The sequence below is a fragment of the Trichomonas vaginalis genome, chromosome V, assembly GCF_026262505.1.
Source record: "Trichomonas vaginalis G3 chromosome V, whole genome shotgun sequence".
NCBI lineage: Eukaryota > Parabasalia > Trichomonadida > Trichomonadidae > Trichomonas > Trichomonas vaginalis.
The window spans coordinates 29,090,815-29,109,028 of record NC_067207.1 but is presented as its reverse complement, the minus strand read 5'-3'; the positions used below and the strand labels follow the sequence as shown (position 1 = coordinate 29,109,028).

Sequence of the window (18,214 nt, the reverse complement as noted above, 5' to 3'; positions counted from 1 at the left end):
AAACGTGTTAGAAAACATGTTAGATCTAACATTCTAACATAAACATTCTCGTCAAATACAAAAAAAATACAAAAAAATGACACTAACTTTATTTTCTGACTTTCACAAAAGACCAAAAATATACGCTTTACATGTATTTTTCAGCAACTTCGTCAAATAATTTTATAGCACTATCTATCTCATCTACTTCAAACGTTTCTTTACCTTTCGTGGGGCACCATTACATCTTCTCAAACTTTTCAAGTAGTTCTGTTTCAGCAGCTCTCATATCGTTAACAAACACAACCTTAACTCTATTGACTGTACTGTCATATCTTTGAGTTATATTATATGTTCTTCCTATCTTATATCTCTTTGTATTGAAGTCTTCGGTTTCTGAACGATGTAAAGTAAGCCCTCACTGCAACGTTCCGTATCGAATGAACCATATGTTATGAAATTATATCCAACAACTGGGTTCAATCCATAACAAAACTATCGGTATAAGACTTTTGTCAATGAGATATGCTGTAGTTCCATAGAATCTTACCGATATCATAAGCTCAGGATTTTCTTGTCAAAATTTTTCTGAGTTGAAGCAATTCCAACCCAATGCCATGTTTTCTTTCCAGATGGAGATATAATGTCTGACAAAGAATATTTGTTGTATTTCTTTGAGTATCTTACGTTTAAATCACCTATTCTAACCACTTTGGTGTCATTGTCTATCTTTTTAACTGTTTCAAACTCAATGTTTAACATATCTGTTCTTACATACAAAATAAAAAATATTTTTTTAAAAAAACTAACTTTATTTTTTCTATCTTAAGGAATTTCATGAAAATTCACCTGTTGAATTTTGTATAAAAAGCAACCCGCTGTTTTTCCGACGGTTGCTATATTCTTCACAAAATGCTTGTTTTGAGGTTAAGCCACTTTTGGCTTAACCTCTTTTTTCAACCAAAAACTCATTTTTGTCGAATTCAGCACAAAATTCATGAAAATTCATGAGGGTGAAAAAACAGGTGAAAAAGAGGTGAAATCTCACCTCTTCACCTAAAATATATTTTTCAATACTTTTTCAGCACTTCTCCGTAGTTATATATGAAAGACAATTCGAGATAAAAGTCGTAGTACAATGGAATAATATGCTGCACACCGTTTGTTGTGAACCAAACTTGAAAGTCAGAGAAACTGTTACTAGGTGGTTCGTAGAATTTAGAAGCAAAGTCATAAAAGTCCTTACCAATACAAAGAAAACTATTGTTGCTTGAACTGAAACTTGCATGACACATGACATTTTGAGGGTCAAACACGTTTCTATAAACTGTCAAATCTGTTGGTGGGCGTATAAACCAGAACGGACCGTCAGGTGGTAATGGTTCGTTCTGGTTTAGTAACCGAAGAAATTGTGCCCAAGAACGTTTGTCTACTTGCCAAAATAAAAACTGTGTATCTCTTGGAGGGTTATTTTCAATCCTTTGAAATGAAACTGTGGAGTTCATCTTGTCATATTCTAGTTTCAGATAGTACGTTCCATTTAGTAAAGAGTGGTATTTTTCTTGAAATTCCCAGTAGTATTTGTTTATTTGAGTTTGAAAGTCATTTAGAGTCTTCTCAAGATTTTCGTCTGAACGAACCGTAAAGATTCTCATTTCGTCAAATTTGTCTAGTAGACCGTCAGAAGCTCTATACTGACCATGAAAATATACTGCAAACATAAACGCGTTAGTTCTTTTTGAAAACAAAACTCTTCTAAATCCTATTGCCTTTGCATCTGAAGGACTTTGAAGCCAACGAATTGGAAAGTCAAAGCGGTAGGAGCCGGATGAAATTTCTTCATCTGATACAGTCCTACCAGCGTTTGTAAAGATATAGTCTAACGGTTTTGTATCTGCTACTTTTGTTCTTTGTTTTTTCAACCTGAAACATTTAATATATGTAAAAATATACTGTTTTAAAACGTTTTTACTTCATATTTCTCATCTAACAAACATGTTGTCTGACTGCTTGAGGGTTAGGTTGGTACCATTCGAACTTCACGCTTACAATTCCTTCAATTGCATTCAAAAATGTCTGAGTCGGAGTCAAACATTTGTTCTCTCTTTGTAGTCTTGAAAGCGTCAAGAAGTTGTGCGGCTGTTGTGACATTGCCATGTGAGTAGTATATATGACCGTCCAAATCTGTTATAGTTAGTCTGAGATTGTGTCCTTTCTTATTTCCGTCTTGAATGGCAGCAAGTACACCCATGAAGCCTTCTTTGTTCTTTCCTTCGTCAAAGTTTACTGTAAAGGTTCGACCAGATGTAATTTTACTTCTAACTTCACGGTACTTTTCATATGCATATCTTGTTCTTTCCATGGGAGCATGACCATCCTCTGCACTACCTTTTTTCCTTCTCAAAGGATGCAATTGTTCGTTATGTTTCCAGTAGAATCTGGCAAAGCCGTCTTGTCCTTCAACTTGCGGCTCGTTAACATCGAAAGGCATGTCCATAAGACGTTCTTCTTCTAACCTCTCTAATCTGTTTGGATAGTTTGCGCGCGCTGTTTCCAAGTCCATTTCGTAGCGAAGACCAGACAATTTGTCATAGACTTTTATGGGTCTTCCCTTCCTATATTTAAAATTCTTCGAAACTCTCCAACCATATCTTTGCAACTCTGCTTTTATTCTAGCAGATTTTCTATCTATTCTATATAGGGGCATTTTTATAAAAATAAAAAAATGTTTTTTCCTTTACTTAACATAACCACCAGCTACCATAAGCCTTTGACGCCAACCCATACCAGCTAATGAAGGTTGACTTGGTTTAGTTTGGAAACTAACCTTTGGTTTTGGTTTATCTTCAGTTTTTGGCTCACCTTCTTCTATCGGTTTTTCGTCACTTTTTGGTTCCTCTGACTTTACCTCACTTGCAGGTATGGTTGTGTTGTCAACATCTTCATAAATATCATATGCCATCTGTTTTTGTTTTCCTTTCAACTTTTTGTGTTTGTTGTAAAGTTTAGAATATTTCGACTCTAAGTCAATGAGATGTTCTATAATGAACTGTTCGTCAGTGAAGTAAACTTTTCCATCTGTTGTCTCATAAACTCCTTCAGACTTCAATATTTTATTTGTGAGAGTCTGTTTCTTTTTTGAGATACTAGCCGTTCCATTTCTATGAAAAGTGACTTTGTAGTTAGGGTTTGTATTTCCAGACCTGGCACTTTCTATTATTGAATTTTTTTCTTCATCTGTAAGTTCTTTGACAGGTTTTGACAATGGTTCTGAACTTTTTGTTTGTGGTGTCAAATCTACCGTTTCAACTTCTTCGGTCATTTCATCTCAGTAAAAAATTTTAGTTTGTTTTGTTTTCAACTGGTTGTTTAGGTTTTTTAAGTCGGTCTAAAACTTCCTGAGGTATAGGAAGAACTTGACAAACACGTGGTTGTGTAACTGCTGGAAGTCGACAAATCCATCTTGAGCCCATTTGTCTCAATGCTGTATTGTTCATTTCATCTCAGTAAAAAAATTTACATTCCCCACGTTTGAGGCGGTTGCGGTTGGTTGTTGTTTACCCACTGTTGTGCATGGTTATATCCTCTGTTAAAGAATCTTTCACCTTGGTCCATATAGTGCCCTGCTTGGTTATAGTAGTCATTTGCTTTGTTATAATAGTTTCCTGCTTCTCTTCCTACATTGTCCATCCATCCTTGAACTTTTCCTCTTGTTTCAGGATTTGGAATAAGATTTGCTGCATCTCGTGCTACCTCCCAACCTTTCTGTACAGTTTGTATAATAGGTTGTGCTTTCTCTTTCAGTATACCTAATGTACTCAAAATCTTCCTTCCAACTCCAAATACACCTCTGGCTATTGTTCCCACTGCGGGCAAAAATCTGGATGCAACTCCTGCTAATGCGCCAAATAAACCCATTTCTTATAGGATAAAAATGACGAATTCAAACAAGGACCCGTATGTTTCTAAAGCAACAAAGAAAGCACTCATGGTAAAAATCTTTAGTTCAACACCAAATGCTTGGTTTATGGATATCTTGGTTCCGAGGTATAGAGAAGATGGACCACCATACTGGCTAATATTTGTCGGTCAAAACACAAGATACTGTGAAGCCATACCATTACAGTCCAAAAATATTTTAGATGTGAAAACTGCTTTGACAATCTTCGTTGACAAATACCATCCAACAAAACTGACATCTGACTGTGAACGTTCTTTCAAATCAGACGATATTAAAAACTATCTGCGTTCAAAAAATGTAAACCAATATTTCATTGTCGACCAAAACCATTCTGCTCTTGGTGTCATTGACAGTTGTATAAAAATCTTAAGAGATTTAAACCAACCACAAGGTGGTGAGGTAGATGAAATGTCATATGACGACAAGTACAGACACTTCTCCATGGCAAAGATGAGACAAGTTTTAAATATTTACAATAGCCGTAAAAAAAAGGTTTGGGAAACCACTCCCCCGAAGAAATGAAAAACAACCCTGACTTAGAGAAAGACTATATATTTAATAGTTTAGTCAAAAGAGACAAACAAGAAAGAATGCCAGGCTTCAAACTTAAAAAGGTGACAAAGTAAAAATAGAAATACCTAAACGCGACCCATATGAAAATACTATTGACTATGACAACAATGGGAACTCGACAGGTACTCACATTCGTGTTCGTAAAAATAGAAGAAAGTATACAAGAGAATATTATGAAGTTTTAGGCAAACATGGCAAAATGTACAGACTGCAAGCAGAAGATAAAACTACTATTGTCAGACCTCGTTTCAAACTTGTCAAAGTTCAAGGTGGTATACTTTCAAAGACAGTTCCTAACAAATATAAGACAACTCCTGACGAATATGCTAAAGAAGTTGAAAATGACGACTAAGCATTTCTATACCATGCGTAAACTGTCATGTAAGGTGGCATGTAGTCTTTACTTTGTCCCGTTGTTTGCGTATACCCTGAAACGCGATGTGTATGGCTTCCTCCTACATCAGTGTTATCCCAGTAACAATTTATAGCAAACTTAACGTCCTCTTTAACATCATATCCTTTACCTTTTGTCATTCCTGACCAATCCCAAAATCTATGACTATGCAAACCTGCTTCAGATGTACTTAAATTTATGTAGTGACTGTGCGCAGGTAAATTTGCACCTGAAATCGTTTTACTTCCACCTGTTTCCTTTGAAGAGTTTGCACAATACAAAAACCTGTCGACTATTTGAGTCCAAGTTCCAAAACCAAGTACTACTTCTGGTCTGGTAGAGTTCATTGACGTGTAAATAGAACCTATAGGATATACTGTTTGAAGTATTTCTGTCTTTAACGTTTGAAGCTCTGTTTTGTCAGCTTTTTTATCATATAAATCTTGAGCAGTGAATTTTAACTTTTTTTTCATCCTCCATGACATAGACATTTCTACATCTAATGTCTTTATCCGATGTTAAACCTTCTGGAAAGTTAGGAGGTTTAAAATATAATCACCCCCACCAGTTTCTTCAATCGTTCCTAAAATACTTTCTATACCAACAGTTGAGAAGAAGGTATGTGTATGTCCAACGTCACTTTTCCTGTTTAAGGTTTCTTGTAAGTTTGTAATATTTGCAATGGTATGTGTATGAGTCTTTTTAGAATATTCTTTGTCAGCTCTTGTCACTTCACTTGACATTTTATTGTCAACATATGTTTTATCCGCTTTGTCATCTAACATTGCTGGTAGTTCATCTACGTCATAGATGTTATGTGTATGGTGTTTTTGTGGGTATGTTCTATCTGTCCATGCGAGAATATAGTCTCTTGTTGCATACTCTTTGTCAGCTTTGTTGTCAATATCTGCCTTCAAAAGAAGTTCATCTATAGGTTTCTCGTTTAAAGTTCTTTTTGTTGGATTTATACAAACAGTATGGTTCTTACTGTCTTGAAACAGAAACTCGTCTGTCATTGGGTTTATCGTCAGTTTTAAGTTTCCTTTTTCAATGACTCAGATATCTTAGAATAGTTTGAAAAGTTTGTTGTGTTCTTATTTAGAGCTTGCAAAATGAGTTGTCGGTTGTGTTGTATTTCTCTCATAGACGCTGTTTCTTTCGACATTTTTATTCTAGATAAAATATGCTTTCAATAGAAAAAGAAAATTCAAGAGTTGCTACAACTAAACCATTAGATGAACTTTTTACGAATGTCGGTCAAAAGTTTGAGACAGAGACCGTAAAGCATGAAGGCTATCGTTTTGACTACCCGTTAAGATGGTTAAGAGACCCATCTGTCACAAAAGCTATTGGCTTTCGTAGAATGAAGTTTGTGTCTGTAGAAGATAAAAGTTTTCCATTTATTGTAAGGTTTCATATAGATTATATATCTGAAGGGAAACGAAAAAATGTGGGAAGAAATTGAGCTAATACAAGTTGACCTTTCATCATCTTCTCTACAGACTGCGTTAAAAAATATAGAAGATAAAATAAATTCATGTTATGCAAAATATGCTGATGAATATGCAAATACCGAGAGCACACTTTATGTGAGAATTGTATATGACAAACAAAATTCACAAGTGTCATTTCAAATCTACGAAGACAATCCAAAGAAAGACGAACAAATATATACAGAATTCACTGCAATGTCATGGTATTATTTGCAAAGAATGTTAAATCAGAAAGTCGAACTTCCTTTAGCAAATATTTACAGTCGATATGCAAGAGATAATGATATTTATTTAAAGATGTTTTCGACCCAGCTGCTATTATTGTTCATGCTTCATTTTCTGGCGCCCAAAACTCTTTCTTATGCTTGGCAAATGACTTTTACGAAAAACCTACAAAGTTATACGAACCACCAAGTGGAAGTATTTCAGACTTTCAAGTATGGTTTACTACAGATGGAAGAAAAAGAATAATTCCATTATACCATGCGTTTTACTTAGAACTTAGTTTCATATACAACTACTATCGAACGGTAAAAATATAATTTTTTAATACGGTTGAGGTGTTGGATTTGGTTGCCAACTTGACTGTGGTGCAGGTTCAGGCTGTTGTATAACAGGAGCTTGTTCTTCTGGTTCAGGGTCTTTAGGTATAATACCAACGAACTGACCTACTCTTTTACCAATATTTTTGACTCCGTTCCAAATTCCTCTTCCTACGGTTTTTATTCCATTCCATATACCTCTTCCAACATTTCGAAAGAAGTTTCCAATACTACTGAAGAAACCCATTTTACTATATGTAAAAATCTAATGTCCGCCTAGTCTCTTACGTTTCCTGTTGAGTTCCATAGCATTCTTTAACTGGAGCTCATACATTCTATTTCTCCTCTGGTAGAAAACATATTCTGGGTCAACTCCTGTGTTCGCGTCATCTGCATAAAGTTGTTTATATCCCACTTCAGGGTTTGTATAAACTCTTTCCATCTCATATTTGCATACCATGGTGGTAAGCCTAACGCAGCGTCATTTGACATGGCAGTTTGCATTTGTACATCTGTTGGCACTTGACCATAGTTTGCCATTGCAGTTTGTATTCTAACTTCATTTGGAATATTCTCTGGGTTTGGTTGTCCAGGTTGCTGTGCATTCGCTAAGTTCTGTGCGTCCATTTAATATTAGATAAAAATATCTCTTACGAGTACATATACTGAACATTTGCAGGCATTGGTTCATCTTCATTCTCTCTATTCTTTCTGCCACGTCAAATAAGTAAATGACACAATGGAAAAAACCTAAAACAAGTAGTCCTATTTCAAACCACATTTACTTACTAGTAAAATTTCTTTGTTATGACACTTTCTCCAGTTTATAGGACCTCTCTCATATTCTATCTTGTCATATCTAAACTCATAGTCATGTATGTCCTCTAACCATCTCATGACACTTTCCAAACCACTTTTATCGGATGTAAAGTAAAAGCATGGATGGTTATGTAAAACGTCTAAAGTTTCTAAAGAGTCTCTCAAAGTCCAGTCTACTTGGTATTGAAAATCCCATGTGTTATAGAACGGCGGGTCCACTATAAAGAAAACATTTTCCTTGTCTTTATATTTTTCATACAACTCTGTCCAATGACATCTCACAAACTCTATACCCTCAATATATTTTTCTATGTTCTCTTTGAAAACATTTGTATAGTTAAGATATAAAACTTTTGACATAAGTGTTTCAATGTCATGAACTCTTATAGCACCACTATATAATAGTCTAGCAGATATACTATCCCAGTCAATATACTCTGCCTTTTTCAAAACCTCTCTGACAGTATTTTTCTTATCTAATGGTATACGTTCCATCTTACCTATAGGTATCTTTTCTTTTAACGCTTTCAATATATTGTTTGTGTCTGGAATATGTTTGAGACGGTTCATATAGTTGTCGAAGTCATTGCATATAATCTTTGAGTCAGGAAATATTGTATGGCACAAATGAGATATATAGAAACTTCCACCGAACAAGTCTACAAATGTTAGACCATTCGGTAGTTTCTTAAGTTCTCTCAATAGAATATCTTTACATCTACTCTTATTTCCAAAGAAGGGTAACGGTGGTTTTGTAAAATTCATTTTATATATATAATAAAAATGTTTTTTCCTGAAGAAGTGACAGATGTTTTATTGTGACTTCTTCGTAAAGACTTGTTAAGACTTCTTCGTAAAGACTTTGTGTTTGAGCTTTCTTCGTAAATGAGTGTAAATGACCAAAAATATATTTTAGGTGAAGAGGTGAGATTTCACCTCTTTTTCACCTCTTTTTTCACCCTCTTGAATTTTCATGAATTTCTTCGTAAAGACTTTGTTAAGACTTCTTCATCTAATTTCTCATGAACTTTCTTGTCTATGTTTTGTTGAGATTTCTTCGTAAAGACTTTGTTGAGATTTCTTCGTAAATGACCCTAGTAGTATATTTTTGGTGTAAATTTCATGAAAATTTCAAGAGGTGAAAAAAGAGGTGAAAAAAGAGTGAAATCTCACCTCTTCACCTAAAATATTTTTGGTGTAAAATTCATGAAAATTCAAGAGGGTGAAAAAAGAGGTGAAAAAAGAGGTGAAATCTCACCTCTTCACCTAAAATATATTTTTGTCTGATTTTACGAAGAAGTCTTGACAAAACATTTACGTTCATGTTTGACAAAACATTTACGAAGAAGTCTTGACAAAACATTTACGAAGAAATCTTGACAAAGTCTTTACGATGAAATCTCAACAAAGTCTTTACGATGAAATCTCAACAAAGTCTTTACGAAGAAATCTTGACAAAGTCTTTACGATGAAATCTCAACAAAGTCTTTACGAAGAAATCTTGACAAAGTCTTTACGATGAAATCTCAACAAAGTCTTTACGAAGAAATCTTGACAAAGTCTTTACGATGAAATCTTGACAAAGTCTTTACGATGAAATCTTGACAAAGTCTTTACGATGAAATCTTGACAAAGTCTTTACGATGAAATTCATGAAAATTCAAGAGGTGAAAAAAGAGGTGAAAAAACAGGTGAAATCTCACCTCTTCACCTAAAATATATTTTTATTGAATTCTGTATAATATTCTGAGTAATATGACAGATGTTTATATAACACTTTCTCCGGTTTATAGGACCTCTCTCATATTCTATCTTGTCATATCAAAACTCATAGTCATGTTTGTCCTCTAAGACTTCATTTATACTAAACATCTTCAGGGCTAGAAGGCACGAAGTGCCTGGAAGCCCCACTACCTTTTTTTTTTTTTTTTTTTTTTTTTTTTTGCACTTGATACATAAACAAATCGCATTTCAATTCCAAGCAACAGGGAAGGTCACTACGTAAAAATTGAGAGATTGTAAATCTCCTACTCAAAATTGTATTCAAAAATATTTTAGTTCAAAATAATGAGTAACTCATTTCTTGGTCAGCATTGCATATTAGAATATTTCAGCTCACAGTTCCAAGACCTTAATCCAGAGATCGATGATTCAGTTTTTGAAAACTTAAAAGAAATTCTTCTTTCTTACATTCGTGATTCGATCTCTTACGAAGACTGCCTGTCAATCTTTATGGATAAACTTGGTACTACCACACCACTTGAAATGCTCAAAGCTGTTCTCGAAACAGATGTTAATGCACGTGAAGAAATAGATTCTTCTAGTTCTGATTCATCTTCAGATTCGATCGGATCTGTATCGAATAGTGGAAGGAAGAGGGCAAGACCATGGAATACAGAAGAAGATAGAAGACTTCTCGCTGGAATTCTTCATAATGGCACTGATAATTGGTCTTTAGTTGCAGAAATTGTTGGAGAAACCCGAACAAGAGCACAGTGCTCCCAAAGGTGGTTTAGAGGTTTAGATCCTAGAATCTCTAAAAAGAGATGGTCAGCCGAAGAAGATAAGAAACTCCTTGATTTTGTTGAAGAATACGGCGAAACCGCTTGGGCCAAGATTGCAAACTCAATGGGTAATAGATCAGACGTTCAATGCCGTTATCATTATCAACAACTCAAGAAGATGATGAGAAAACCATCAAATCATATGAGATCTCAGCATAACTCATCAAAATACCGTTCCCGTGAAGAAAAGCCCATCTCTGCAGTTAAGGTTTCCCCATTGACATCACACGAAATTCCTGTACAGTCTCATGTCCCGATGGTAGAAGGTGTTATTAAGCGCGCTCTACCTCCAATGAAACCGTTCACCATGCTTTTACCATTAGAACCACCGAATTATTTGAACGAAAAAATGTTGGCCACTGCATATAGTTTAGATGCATTCCTTCATCATTTTGGCTTGTAATTATATTATAAATAGTACTTTCATCCTATTAGTAATTATGACAAAATTTGACTTAGCAGAACCGTTTATTTTTTACACAGCTTATGATGATTTCTTTTATTTCTTTCTGCTGCACATCATACCACCTCTTGATTTTTTTGGATAATTAAAATTTTTCATAAAATTTTTATCTGTCATTCAAAATTTCGTCTTTACATCAGGAGGATTAAATTAGGGAAATCTTAAAGATGTCAATTCGGAAAATTGTTTTCATTTTAGGAGAATATAATTTTCCTTTTGGAAAAATTAAAAAGTGAGACGCGCAGGATTCGAACTTTTTTAAAAGTTGATTTAAATATATTCTAGTGTGGATTCTAAGGATAATATCATATTTAAAATAAGAATATACTAGTTTAGGTGGTATAATTTTTTTCGATAAATTTGAGAGCATGAACGTTTAGGGCATCAAAAGTGTCAATTCGCTCAGCGAAAGCTGAGCTAGCTTCGTTCTCGAAAGAATAGGGAAGGAGTGAAAGAGAGTGATACAGATGTTGACACATTCATATCATTTCAACAAATTTTGATCAAATTGAAATGCAATGAAATTCAATTCACTTCATATCCTTCAGTCAGTACATTGACATCCTTCTACATCACAATGATAACTCGTGCATCAATAGTTCTACAACTAACTCAGAAAAAACAAGATTTTTCCTTCCAGCTTACAGCTTTTAAAAAGTTTCGATGATAAAAATCACTCTACTCTTGTTTATCGATATGTTGTGATAGTAGGTAAACGTATTCTTATCGATATTAATAAAAATATTTTTACGAAAATCTGAACCAATTACAGAGTTATTCATAAAGTTTATGATAACTGTAATTACTTCATCTTTGTTTTATATTTGAATAAACAATTTAATTTAATTTGCATAAGGATATCAATTTGGAAAAAAAAGTGAGAAAATTCCTAAAATGCTAAAAATGAATTTTCCAAACATATTTTTTTATCTCATTTTTTTGATTTTGAAAAAAATTTGGAGAGAAGAACTCTTCGTTTTTGAATTTTATCACGATGGTTTTAAAGTATATTAGACACATGTATTGGTATTACTATTTTTGTATATTTTGAGAGAAAATCCCTAAAAAGTGAGAAAATCTAAGACGGTTTGAGAAAATATATAAACTATTGAAAATTTGAATTAAACTTCTAATTTGGAAAAAAGAAATTTGGAAAGAAGAAAATTCAAAAATCGAGATTTAGACTCAGCATCAAATGGAGAACAAAATGTTTCTTCATATGAAGGAAAAAAATTTTCTTGTGAAGAAATAGAGTTTTTAAAATTTTATTGTATGTAATGAAATAAACAAATATTAAAATTATTTTTTGATAACAAGAAAATTCCCAATAGAAAATATTTGAGAGAAAGAAAAAAAGAAAATTGAAAAATATTACTCTCCTTTATATTTCATGAGATTTTAAATTTATTCTCATAAAATTGACAATTTTATACGTTTAGATGAAAATAAGTGATTTTGGTTGAAATAGAAATTATTATTTGCTTACAGCTATCAAGTAGATTTTTGCTATTTTGATTAAAATTTGTTAATCAAATTAATAAATTTTTTCTAAATATCTTAAATATCTGGATCACTTACATATACAATGAATTGAACGATAAAAATAATACAAACTCAACTAAGTTTCCTGTCTTTCAACTAAAAAAAATTATGCAAATTAAATTAAATTGTTTATTCAAATATAAAACAAAGATGAAGTAATTACAGTTATCATAAACTTTATGAATAACTCTGTAATTGGTTCAGATTTTCGTAAAAATATTTTTATTAATATCGATAAGAATACGTTTACCTACTATCACAACATATCGATAAACAAGAGTAGAGTGATTTTTATCATCGAAACTTTTTAAAAGCTGTAAGCTGGAAGGAAAAATCTTGTTTTTTCTGAGTTAGTTGTAGAACTATTGATGCACGAGTTATCATTGTGATGTAGAAGGATGTCAATGTACTGACTGAAGGATATGAAGTGAATTGAATTTCATTGCATTTCAATTTGATCAAAATTTGTTGAAATGATATGAATGTGTCAACATCTGTATCACTCTCTTTCACTCCTTCCCTATTCTTTCGAGAACGAAGCTAGCTCAGCTTTCGCTGAGCGAATTGACACTTTTGATGCCCTAAACGTTCATGCTCTCAAATTTATCGAAAAAAATTATACCACCTAAACTAGTATATTCTTATTTTAAATATGATATTATCCTTAGAATCCACACTAGAATATATTTAAATCAACTTTTAAAAAAGTTCGAATCCTGCGCGTCTCACTTTTTAATTTTTCCAAAAGGAAAATTATATTCTCCTAAAATGAAAACAATTTTCCGAATTGACATCCTTAATTTGCATAATTTTTTTTAGTTGAAAGACAGGAAACTTAGTTGAGTTTGTATTATTTTTATCGTTCAATTCATTGTATATGTAAGTGATCCAGATATTTAAGATATTTAGAAAAAATTTATTAATTTGATTAACAAATTTTAATCAAAATAGCAAAAATCTATTTGATAGCTGTAAGCAAATAATAATTTCTATTTCAACCAAAATCACTTATTTTCATCTAAACGTATAAAATTGTCAATTTTATGAGAATAAATTTAAAATCTCATGAAATATAAAGGAGAGTAATATTTTTCAATTTTCTTTTTTTCTTTCTCTCAAATATTTTCTATTGGGAATTTTCTTGTTATCAAAAAATAATTTTAATATTTGTTTATTTCATTACATACAATAAAATTTTAAAAACTCTATTTCTTCACAAGAAAATTTTTTTCCTTCATATGAAGAAACATTTTGTTCTCCATTTGATGCTGAGTCTAAATCTCGATTTTTGAATTTTCTTCTTTCCAAATTTCTTTTTTCCAAATTAGAAGTTTAATTCAAATTTTCAATAGTTTATATATTTTCTCAAACCGTCTTAGATTTTCTCACTTTTTAGGGATTTTCTCTCAAAATATACAAAAATAGTAATACCAATACATGTGTCTAATATACTTTAAAACCATCGTGATAAAATTCAAAAACGAAGAGTTCTTCTCTCCAAATTTTTTTCAAAATCAAAAAAATGAGATAAAAAAATATGTTTGGAAAATTCATTTTTAGCATTTTAGGAATTTTCTCACTTTTCTTCCAAATTGACATCCTTAATTTATTACATTAACTTCTTGGATAGATAAAAATATGCTACTTTCTCAGAAATAATTTCCAATATTTTAATCTTCAACAATAATCCAAAATTTTATCTTTTTAATACATTTATTGTATTTTCTATGAACTATTTATTCAGATTTTTCCATATTAAACCTTGAATTAATATACAAATAGCCTCAACATTTTAATCAAATTTTTTTTCATCCAATTAACATAATATTCTTTTGTTATAACTCTTAGTAGAAACTTTACAATCATGTTTCCACTAATGAAGTCTTCATAAAGTCTAAAAATAAGTATCAATCAAAACATAATGATTTACTTGCTTATTACAATTTGATTTTGAATTATCTTGAGCAATTATCCGTGAAATTCATTTCTAGATTAGGATAATAGCATTATGCGTTTGCCGTATCAGATATGCTACATAGCGAACATGTCGTTCGATCAATAAAATTGCTCCAGTTTAAGAAACAAACAGACAATAATTTTTAACATTTTATTTTTGTTTTTTGTTCTCTAAAATATATTTTTTGTAATCATCGCTTGATCTATTTGGATTTGATAGTTGCCAATTTATCATCTCCTCAATTAAATCCTTCAAAACTGGGCCAGGCTTTACTCCATATATATTGGCAAGAGAAACTCCATCCATTAGTTGTTTCATTTCATATGATTTTTCTAATTTTTCAGCAACAATAAATGGATTTAATTTTTCATCATAAAACTTTAATAATTCATCATCCATCAGCAAAGGTCTTACTAATTTATAAAGAGGTCCAACACTCATAACAAACCTTCCTCCTGTGACTCTATTCAATTCTCCTTTGTAAATAGCTTCAACCAAAGAAAATCCGAGATGAATCTTTTTGACGTTATCAGCCAAAACATTTTGTAACTTCATTGCACGAACAATTGCATAATGAACAGCTGATGTAAACTTATTCTTCTTTGCTGGATCAGGAATTGTATCTTTATCAACTAAAGGAAGAAAAATTGCTGCGAAATACAAAATCATTTTGTTTTCTCCTTCTAAGTTCGGTTCTATTTGATGTGCTCGACGAATTCTCTTCAGAGTTTCTTCTTTGTCTAAAGACCATAATGATTCTGGATCAAAAACAGGATTCAACATTCCAGAATTGATTAAATTTTCTAAAGCTAAAAATGAAGAGTCTGAATGCATCAATTTGATCAGTTCTGTTGCTACTCTATCTTTAGCGATGTTTCTCATGAACAATGGAATGATTTTAGGTATTGCTTCATATATTTGTGGATCAATTTTGAAATCATACTTTGCAACAAAGCGAAAACATCTAATAATTCGATTTGGATCATCAGTGAAGTCTTGCATAGCAGGAATAGGCGTTCTAATAATCTTATCCTTTATACTTTGAACTCCATTTACATAATCTTCAATTTTCATTGTTTGCACATTGAAAAATATTGCGTTCATTGAAAAGTCTCTATGCAATGCAGCTGAAACAGCAGTTCCTTCTAACTTCTCTCCTTCTGAATACAATGCTGATCTTAATGAACAAATATCAAGCCAAAAATCATGGAATAAGCATACTCTTGCTGTGTCAATATGTTTTAATTGCTCATGATTGGCTTCTAACAAAACCCTTTTCGTGTTTGGACCTAGAACAGAAACCATGGCATCAGAGAATTCATTACACGTGGCACCAGATATCGCAATATCAATATCATCATTCTCTCTTCCCATTATTTTATCACGAACCCAGCCACCTGCAATTCTAACAATAACTTTTTTTGGAGAGATTGCATCTATAGTCTTCTTAATAATCTCAATTACATCCTTATCTAGTTGAGAAAAAGATTCGCCACTCTCAAGTCTCCTAATATTCTCATCTATCATTCAATCCTCTAAAATTCTGCCAAAATCTCATCAACATTTTCATCAACAATAAAAACAATTTGCTCATTATTCACATTTTTATTCATTTCGACGTTTTAAATGCAAATATTCACTACAGAGACTTCATCTAATTTCTCAATTAGAACCTTGAAAGTACTCATAATGCGTAATGCTATATCGTCATCCAAGAAATTCGGAATTCCAGATCTAAACTAGTTAATACCATTTTTGAATCAGTTTCAATTGAATTATAAAAATCAGTTACTTGCAATTGACTTTCGATTTACTTCTTATCAAGTTTAAATAGGATTTTTGACATAAAAATGCTTGAGATTTTGAGATAATTTTCTATTACGATTTCAATCTCAAAAAAACATTAAAAAGACAAAGTGTTTACTATAGAAAAATGAAGAGTAAATAAATGATGTATGTAATAATAGTAAATAAATCGCAATTTTATATAAATTAATTTTTCAATAGAAACCTGTCTTGAAAACTTCGTACATATCGCTTCTTATGTGTAGCGATGATAAAGCCACTCCAATGGAAAGCTTAAATATAGGAACAAGATTTAACATTTTTGAGCCCATTATAGAAACAATTTCTTTCTTACTTTCGTTGTATATTATTGATGCACCATATTCTCTCGGTAGCAGGAACAATCCGTTCTTGTTTACGTTGCCATCCGCCAAACTGATGGATTCCATGTCTGGACGGACGTGGAATGCAAACCACCAGTAGCGGTTGACATCGAGCGCGTAGATATGCATGAATTGAGAGTCTGCTTCGCCTCCGATTAAGAATAAATATTCGTCAACGGAAACTAACGAAGCTCTGTTAAGTTGGTGGGGAGGCTCTGTTCCTGTGCAGTCAATTGTATCAAATTCGCCTGTTTCTGGATGGAATTCGAGTAATCCGTGTCCTTTTGAAGAACCGAACACGAAGTAACGACCTTTGTGCTCGCAGAAAGCAGCAGCAGCTCTTCCTGTATGAGCTTTTTCGTATCGATGCCACTCATTTGATCCGGCCTTCAAAACGTGAACTCCGCTCTTTGCAGCGCCATCGTAACCACCCCAGAGATAGAGAGAACCATCTGGAGTAGCGAACATGACAGGTGAACTTCTCGGACCTGGCCCTGGGTTGTTTAAATTAATCATCGTAACTGCGCCTGTATCTATGTTGATTGCGTGTAGTTCTGCGAAGAATTTATGATTGCACACACCACCAAAAACCATCATATTGCGACCAATCAATACAGCGGAAGCAAATTGACGAGGTGAAGTTGCATTGCGATTTAAGCAAGTCCATGAGAGTTTATTTACATCTAATGCCCAAACATCGTTCAAACATTGTCCATTTGTATCAACACCGTAAGCTATAATTAATCTTTTTGTTGATGCATCGAAAACAGAGCACTGTCCAATACGCGTTACTGGTCCTAAGGTCGTAGAGTACTGCATGGACCATACTCCATGGTACGCTGTCTTATGTAATGATCCAGGTTGTTCAATAAACAATCCTTTTGACTGTGGACGCTGATTGGCAGGTCTGTGATCGATAGCAACTGGAGCATATGCATAGCTATCAGTCATTTTATAAGATGTTTGCATAGAAAGACTCTCTTCATTTCCCATTTTAAAAATTTTTAGAGTTTACAAGTATAGATTTGGAACGATAGAAAAAAGGTTAGTTATCTATTCACTTAATTTTTATTTTCCTTGTAGTATATAAATTTCAACTTTTATTATGAAAATATCAAGATTTTATTTTTTGACAAGAATAACCCCCAGCGTATACAAAATTTGATTTGATTTCATTTCACATATACATATTATATCATGCTGGATGATTTTGAAAAATTTTTGACATTTTACAACTTTTTTTTGGCCAAAATTTATACTGTTGTACTAAATATTGGCATTCATACATTCTGATGACTCATAGGAAATTCAATGGATAAACCAAAATCCAACATCTTTTGATATACAAAGATTGGATTCTCAGCATTTATATATCATATAATAAATGCTGCTAGGATAATAGTGTACTAATTGAGGACGAACAAAGAACTTAATAATCAAAGCAAATGCTAATCAATTATGAATAAAACAATTATGTCAATGATATAATGTTCTACTTTATTCAAAACTGCAATAACAGGGATAGTATGTCCTACGCGTAAATTAAATCAATTGAACGCCAAGTATATTAATCATATCGCTCCGATATCTTTCTCTTCCGGCAAGCATACATACAAGTATGCAAATATGTAAAAGATGGGATTTAGCAGTTCAACAATAAGTATTTCACTAGTTCAAGGTAAATCTGAGCAATTGGAATAAAATTTAAGATAGAATGTTTCAACAGTACAATTCATTTTGAAATATACAGTTTAGTATA

The 18,214-nt window shown here is 32.5% G+C and overlaps 8 protein-coding genes and 3 pseudogenes across 11 annotated transcripts, besides 1 other annotated feature; 2 read left to right on the top strand and 9 right to left on the bottom strand.

Annotated features, from left to right (window-relative positions):
- Positions 1-9,705: part of a mobile genetic element that runs on past the window's edge.
- TVAGG3_0423170 lies at positions 1,050-1,911 on the bottom strand (annotated as a pseudogene). Its single transcript has one exon. A coding segment is annotated over exon 1 (862 nt).
- On the bottom strand, positions 1,966-2,686 carry TVAGG3_0423160 (annotated as a pseudogene). The gene has a single exon. A coding segment is annotated over exon 1 (721 nt).
- TVAGG3_0423150 (phage tail repeat-like family) lies at positions 2,717-3,301 on the bottom strand (the record flags this gene model as incomplete). Its single annotated transcript, XM_051233486.1, has 1 exon — positions 2,717-3,301. One exon carries the CDS (start codon positions 3,299-3,301, stop codon positions 2,717-2,719), a length of 585 nt encoding a protein of 194 aa, XP_051103216.1.
- Positions 3,321-3,476, bottom strand: TVAGG3_0423140 (uncharacterized protein; the record flags this gene model as incomplete). The annotated part of the gene is made up of 1 exon (XM_051233485.1): positions 3,321-3,476. The coding sequence occupies one exon, from the start codon at positions 3,474-3,476 to the stop codon at positions 3,321-3,323; it is 156 nt and encodes a 51-aa protein (XP_051103215.1).
- Positions 4,862-5,387, bottom strand: TVAGG3_0423130 (annotated as a pseudogene). The gene has a single exon. A coding segment is annotated over exon 1 (526 nt).
- On the top strand, positions 6,091-6,316 carry TVAGG3_0423120 (uncharacterized protein; the record flags this gene model as incomplete). The annotated part of the gene is made up of 1 exon (XM_051233484.1): positions 6,091-6,316. A coding segment is annotated over one exon (226 nt), but the record flags the coding sequence as incomplete, so codon positions are not given.
- On the bottom strand, positions 6,947-7,189 carry TVAGG3_0423110 (serine threonine-protein phosphatase family; the record flags this gene model as incomplete). Its single annotated transcript, XM_051233483.1, has 1 exon — positions 6,947-7,189. The coding sequence occupies one exon, from the start codon at positions 7,187-7,189 to the stop codon at positions 6,947-6,949; it is 243 nt and encodes an 80-aa protein (XP_051103213.1).
- Positions 7,208-7,384, bottom strand: TVAGG3_0423100 (uncharacterized protein; the record flags this gene model as incomplete). Its single annotated transcript, XM_051233482.1, has 1 exon — positions 7,208-7,384. One exon carries the CDS (start codon positions 7,382-7,384, stop codon positions 7,208-7,210), a length of 177 nt encoding a protein of 58 aa, XP_051103212.1.
- Positions 9,706-9,715: 10 nt separating the features above from the next.
- On the top strand, positions 9,716-10,826 carry TVAGG3_0423080 (RNA polymerase II transcription regulator recruiting protein; the record flags this gene model as incomplete). Its single annotated transcript, XM_001310144.1, has 1 exon — positions 9,829-10,728. One exon carries the CDS (start codon positions 9,829-9,831, stop codon positions 10,726-10,728), a length of 900 nt encoding a protein of 299 aa, XP_001310145.1.
- A 3,611-nt stretch (positions 10,827-14,437) lies between these two features.
- TVAGG3_0423070 (tRNA cytidylyltransferase protein) lies at positions 14,438-15,814 on the bottom strand (the record flags this gene model as incomplete). Its single annotated transcript, XM_001310143.1, has 1 exon — positions 14,438-15,814. The coding sequence occupies one exon, from the start codon at positions 15,812-15,814 to the stop codon at positions 14,438-14,440; it is 1,377 nt and encodes a 458-aa protein (XP_001310144.1).
- A 413-nt stretch (positions 15,815-16,227) lies between these two features.
- TVAGG3_0423060 (nitrile biosynthetic process) lies at positions 16,228-17,459 on the bottom strand (the record flags this gene model as incomplete). The annotated part of the gene is made up of 1 exon (XM_001310142.1): positions 16,288-17,448. One exon carries the CDS (start codon positions 17,446-17,448, stop codon positions 16,288-16,290), a length of 1,161 nt encoding a protein of 386 aa, XP_001310143.1.
- Positions 17,460-18,214: the final 755 nt, after the last annotated feature.